The 6,581-nt window shown below is 40.0% G+C and overlaps 1 protein-coding gene across 1 annotated transcript; it reads right to left on the bottom strand.

The window, feature by feature from the left end:
• Nucleotides 1-584: 584 nt before the first annotated feature.
• On the bottom strand, nucleotides 585-6,577 carry SCRN3 (secernin 3; the record flags this gene model as incomplete). The annotated part of the gene is made up of 6 exons (XM_009876382.1): nucleotides 585-740; nucleotides 1,501-1,681; nucleotides 2,041-2,203; nucleotides 4,773-4,985; nucleotides 5,656-5,855; nucleotides 6,558-6,577. Coding segments are annotated over 6 exons (933 nt in total), but the record flags the coding sequence as incomplete, so codon positions are not given.
• Between the last annotated feature and the right edge of the window lie 4 nt (nucleotides 6,578-6,581).

Raw genomic sequence — 6,581 nt, 5'->3', positions numbered from 1 at the left:
TTAGTATACTTTGAGCTCTTAGCCTCACTTTACATTGAAGGAGTATAAGGTTCATTATAGGAACATTATCTTAGAATGGTTTTGTCAAACAGCTGAGTATCAATCTTACTTGACTTGCGTATCGCTTTCTGTTTTACTCAGTGCAAGTAACAGGTTCTACATTTTAGAAAATCCTTTAGCATGGCCCTCTTAATTCAGGCAATGTGAAGTTCTGCTACCATGATCTTGACTATGAAAGCTACACACGTGTACGCTAAAAGAGAGTTCTCAGAATCTGGGTTAGTGTCCAGAGATGGGGTTGCTCCACAGTTTACTTAAGCTATTCCATTCTCACTGCATCTGTCTGACAAAATCAATCTCTGCTGACAGCTTTATGCCACGTACAGACAAAGCCACTGTCTCGCTCTTCAAAGCCTTTTCAGCATTGCTGCATACAACCAAAAGCTGTTTAGCCTGAATATGAATCTGCAGTTTTACAACTGTTCATACTAACCAGTATATTGAAAATAAGATGTAATATATATATTCGCTTCATTAGAAAAGGTAATCGTACCTCTGTATTTTACCACATTCAGATAGTAGCTTTAGCTATATATTTTCAGTTCATCTTCTACACATTGTGCAAAAAGGTTAGCCACTTGATTAACGTCAAGATATCCGTTTTGAAGGATTGATTCCATTTCGCTTATTTTCTGTTTCTCCAACTCCTGTATTTTTTTCAGCATCTCTTTACCTTGGCCCTGCAAAAAGAAATGTTTGTATTTCACTAAAAACTATACAGAGTGTGTAGTGTCTGTTGTGCTGTCCCTATTTTAACCTCTTCATAGTTTCTGTGGTACAAACTTGTGCTGGCACATTGACAGGTTTTCTTAAATATCTTTCCTAATATCTAGCACTCACTTCACCTACCTGATGGATTGAAAATAAACAAAATTAAAGCTGCTTTAGGTATTTATGCTACCGAAACTTTAGTGGGTATGTCTTATTTTTTAGAACATCTATCTGTAAATAGGAGAGGCGCTACTATTACAAGTGAGCACCTCCTCGCTCCACCTTTGTGTCCAGCTGCCTTTGCGATCTTGTTTCCTTTCCCATCCATACCAAGTGCTGATAAAAAGCCTGCCCTCCTCACTGCCCAAGTCCAGGGGCCTGAAGAGTTTGAAGTGCTCCCCTCAGGAGTTGTCTGTTTGCCTGTGGCTGCTCAAGCATCCCCCCATTCTCTGACCGATGCAGGAGCACGTGTGCCCTGTGGCTGCTTTGCGAGACGAGAGGGACAGGTCCTTGCCCGGGGCTCGGCCTGGGAGCGCAGCAGAGCGCCTGTTGCCATTTTTAGCGCTTGAAGCATCTGCCTGCCAGATGCTGAGACGATGGGCTTCTGCTGCACGGCGGTGTTCTTCGCAATCCATCACAGGGTATTAAATGCTATCGCATTAACAAAATGGGAGCAAGGACCTTATATAAACCACCTGCTTGCACTGAAATCTAATTTAATCGATGTACCTCCTTAGTTTCCATAACGACGGCTGCGCTTTCATGTTTTTTATAGAGCTCGTGTCTTCGGTCTGGCTTGCTCTGAAAACGTGGTTGCTTCTTAACTGGATCATCATGACCAAATGTAGGGGAGCTAGTTTTTAATAACTGAGTGATATTGGGCACAAAAATGAAAGGCTTGAACACAGACCTAGAAAGAGAAAATAGAACAGAGATTCTTTACTGATACAGTTTTGTTAAAATTGTTGAGTTGGTAGATTGCTGTATTTTCTCCCCATTTCTCTAATTCCTTTTTTTAAGAAAGAAGTCTCAAAAAAAGAAAAAAATCTCCTAAGCAGTGTTTAAGTCAGTGGCATACCAGTGTTTCACAAAGTAGGTTGGTAAATAACATTAATGTACATTATGTTGCTCCTACTTTTTTGGTTTTGCTTTTTCAGGTGAGAAATAAGGAAAAAAGAAAAAGCAAAAAGGAATATAATAAGAAAAAATGCAACATTTTTTCTTTTATGTATCTGCAACTTTTTATCTTAATTACTTCTGCTACATCACCTTGCAGGATCTGGGGTTCCAGTAAAGAAGTGAATACATGGCAGATTAGGCTGCTGAGGCAGTACAGACACCATGCTTCCCGTTGTCATAAATCCACCTTCCATATTAATGCCACTCTCCTTGTCACGAAGAATTTCCATCATTATTTCAGAAGTGATAGATCCTATTTAAGATACAATACAATTATTTACACACAGTGCTACTCATAACACCAACAAAATCGCATGCTTTGTACAACTGGCTGCTTTTTCCTTTAGTAAGCAATGCCAGTTTCAGTTTGTCCATGTGGGCAGGAAAAGAAAAATCATCCTCACGGTATACCTTAATGTCTAATACACTTAAAAATATTATTGTTCACCACGAACTATTTATTTCAAAGAATAGGTGATAATGAGACTTAGAGAAGGGGGAGGATGATGACACACGATGTTTCCCAGAAAGGCAAAATACGTATGGCTAGCAAATGGTTGCTGACATGGTAACTTTTCAGATGAAAAGTAGTAGCTTAGTTGACAGGTTGAATTTTGAGCACTGTATGGAAGTCAAGATAAATCACTGTAATAGTTATTGGTATTTGTACACTGGGTTTTGGAGCTGTAAAAGTAGTAACAACTGAGTGTGGATTTGGTGTGTACCTTTGGAAATGAAACACGAAGGCTGCCACTTTTTTTCTTTTTTTTCCCCCAAACTTTAATCATTTGACCTTCCAAAACTTTTAGGCATCAAGTTGACAACTGAAAGGATGCACTGGAGTAATATGTTCCATACTTAGAACCAACAGAAACTACAATAGTACAACAGTACTTCCATTTGTAAAGAAGTCTTAATCAACTACTTATGTGAGGTACAGTGCCAAAGGTGTCTGAAGATAATTCTTTTCAGTTAGGTGAGACAACCCCCTTTCCACTAGCGTGCCTCTGCACCTGGTGTTCAAGTGCTGTCGCTGTTTGTGTATAGCATGCGCTGAAGCTTAAATACTGACACGGTATCACCAAGCAATTCAACATTTGAAGCAGTTTTCATATTTGGTGTACCAGCTGAGTGCATGTTTATAGCAGAAAATCATTAGTTCATTAACTTTTTTTTTCTCACTTGAAAGTAACATCTACTTTTGAATCTTTTAGTGTTTCCTTCAGTGAAGTTCTAGCTGCATAAAGATTCTCTTTTTGAAACTGCTGTTTCCTCTTAAAGTAACCACTCTGCTGGTAAGTCAGATGTCTCCAGTGTTATTTTTTTAATATATGATTCAAGCAGCCTGTAGACAGGCATGCAGCGCTACATTTCAGCAAGGAAACACTCTTAAGTACTCCTACTCCTACAGGGAAAGTCAGGGGATTCAAGAAATCAGCAAGCTAGAGGAATCAAAGAAATTATAAGAAGCAAGTCAGTTTGTCAACTGCATGTTGGCAACTTGTCCAGCAGGAAAGAAGGTACTGCATGTTTTTGACTAGACTTTGTTATCGTTTTGCACTCCTGAAATACGTATTTTTTTCTTGTAATATAAAGAACCTTTATCTAAAAATGTTAGGTAGCCTGGGGAAAAAACTGTAATGTCACTGAATGAAAAAGCTGGGAAGGGTAGATTAAGAAACCAGTGATTTTACTGATGCTGTAAACCAAATAGCTTGTAGTTAGGGTACCTATTTAAAATGAATCTAAACAAACTGAAACAATATGAGGCTGATAACCTGAACACCTAGTGTGATTTTTGATTTTTAAATGGCTCAAGTAAATGCCTGAAAATGGGGATTTAGAATGAAAACACTGAATAGAATCTCAGCATTGTTAAAATACAAGTAAATACAGGTATTATGAAAATGCTCTCAGTATTCAGAACCTGCAATTCCCAGAATGAATGCAGGATTTATGTGATTGCTAGAGCAGGATAGCAAAAGGTAATTTCATTCTGACACATTAACTAAATGCTAAGCCTGGTATGGCCGAGCTCAGCCAAGTAAATAAAAAAACACAGGGGTGCAGTGTGATTTTGGTTCAGATTAATTACTTCAAATGAGCAAGTGAATACAGATGCAGCAAAAACCTGCCAGTTGGATGTAGTTAGAAGAGAAGTAACAGCTTCTTTCTATAGAGGTCAGAAAAATAAGTAAGTTAATGATTAGGAGCACCTGCTTAGAGTATTGAAAATTATTTTCTTCTGTTCCGAGTGTGTTTTAATAGACTACACAAGGTCAGAGCAGCAGTTATAGTGAAACTACAAAGATTTTTTAAAAAACCCTCAAAAATAAATGCAAGGTATGTATCTGAATGCTGTGCTGTTTTCTTAGGCCTATAGGAAAGACATCAGACTGAAGTTGTTCATAAAGTTCTGCTGGTGACTGCAAACCACTGGAAGTCTCTTTTATTCCCTGGGGTTTGTTTTGTTTTGTTTTTTCGTAGAGGTATAGTAATAATATATAGCCCTTTAAAATGTTTCAGAGCAGGTCTTACAGAGTAGTAGTATGGTCATAACATGACCACTCAGTGCTGTTACTGTGGCTGTGTGTGTGATATTTGACCCTTGTTGATGATGAAAAATTAAAACAAATTGGGAAAAACAGATAGAGGACTTCACATCAGTGTTTTCCCTTTAGGTAAAAAGTTATTCTGATAAGTTCTGGTTCACCAAATCACACAAATGATTGCCTGCATCAGTCATCTAAACGGTTTTTTTTTATTTGCTGTAACTCACTAAATGCTTTACATATCTTAAAAAAATATATAGGAAATTATACCTTTGTGTTTGTTCAGAAGTTTATAGCCTTCACAATACCGGCCTCTGGATGTCGTCATTCTGGCAGTGTTTACGTACGAGTATGTGGCAGCGAAATCAAATTCTTTTTCCCCATCCCACCAGCCCTTGCTTTTGGCATATTCCCTCAGTTCTGGGTGTTCTCGGTCAATCTTGGTTGTGATAGAGAGCTGGTTGGAAATATTCCGCACACCTCCTGTTTGTAAAGTGAGGAAAGAATCCTTTTAATACATTGAATGCTTTTTCTTGGTATTGTGTTTACCAAAATAAAAGCAAATGCTGCACTGAAGAGTTGCCTACAGGATCTGTGAGTCCTGTGGTTTATTTCTGGCCCTCTCTCCCTGGCTATATGTATCCCTCTGATTAAAACTCCACTGCCACTTAGTTCTGACTCATTTACTTCTATTGCCAACATAGTATTTCAGGTTCTGTCCTGATTATTCCTATTTATGTTCTTCTTGGATCCCCAAGGACAAAGCTTGTCCTTGTAAGTCTAATGGAAGAGTCCGGTACTTTGGTGCCCAGTGCACTGATCCTGTCACCAGATGAAATTGTCATCCATTGCCACGATCCTTAAGCCCTCACAAACTGCAGCTGTTCTCACGCTGACCTTCTTGCTGTCCTCTGTTTTCCAAGTGCAGAAGCAGTAATCTCTGACTCTGAAAGGTCCCCATGTGACTCGGCTCATCTGTGAAACTGCAAGCTGCTCCACACTGATGCCCTAGGAAGCAACCCCTGCTGTTTACAGGCACCTGTACAGATCTGGAGGCTAGTTTCATGCCTTAAAGAAATGGTAAATGAAAAGTGGAGAACTGCTAATTGTCACTGCATTTAAATATTTAAAACCAAGACTATCACATCCATACCTTCTACTTTTTCTGCTGCCCAGTATTTTCCTGATGTCTCCAACACCCAGGCTTCCTTTCTGTCGGCTATCAGAAAACTGTTATGGTACGTAAATGCCATGTGGCTCTCCATACAGTTTCCTCCCTGTCCATATTTTTCTAGCAATTCAACTATGACTGTAAGAGCCTTTTCAGCTGTGTCCGCTCTCTCGAGTCCAAGCCTAAAACAAAAGGAAGATGTTATCTTTGGAACTATAAACTTATAACTATTCAGCCTGAGTATTCAAGCTGATTTGCAGTGCTGTTTCTGTATGTACCTGATGCTTGTATGGCCTCGTAAGAGAAAGGAGTAAGTTACAGGGCAGGTTTTAAGTGGGTTCTCTATGTCCTTGACATGAGGAAAAACAACCAAATGGAAATACAGAAAAGCAGGGAGAGGTCTCCTATGAAACACCGTGTGGGTGTTGGACTGGGGGAAAGCAATGCCGAGAGCAGTGGCTGACTGCTCTCTGTAAATGAGAGTTCCGCTGGCACCCAGTAAGGCAGGCACAAGAAGCTGTCAGTATTTACACAGAGCTGTGGCTGAGACCAAAACTTAAAAATATGTGTCTGAAAGATGGGGCAAATAGGAAATGAATACAAACCCTAGAAAAAGGCACAAACACTAGTTCCTGATGTCCAGCTCTGCTCTTGATAAGAGCTGTTTCAGCTCAGTATAAACTTTGTAGAACGAAAAACGCCTGATGATTTCCTTGACAGATCCTGTTCTAGCGCCTGATACCTCTCACAGGCTCCTGGCAGAGCTAACGCCTGTGCTCAGAAACACTGATTTTTAACCAGGGCCGTCTTCTGCAAGCGCGCCTTGCCCCGTGCACCTCCAAACGGAGCCCCTGGCGCCGCTCACCGGCACAGCCCGTGCAAACCTGACGAGGTCCATGCCGAGCAGA

Source organism: Apaloderma vittatum, unplaced genomic scaffold, assembly GCF_000703405.1.
Source record: "Apaloderma vittatum isolate BGI_N311 unplaced genomic scaffold, ASM70340v1 scaffold14689, whole genome shotgun sequence".
Taxonomy (NCBI): Eukaryota; Metazoa; Chordata; class Aves; order Trogoniformes; family Trogonidae; genus Apaloderma; species Apaloderma vittatum.
Note: the sequence above shows the minus strand (reverse complement) of the source record. Positions and strands in the feature narration are given on the sequence as shown.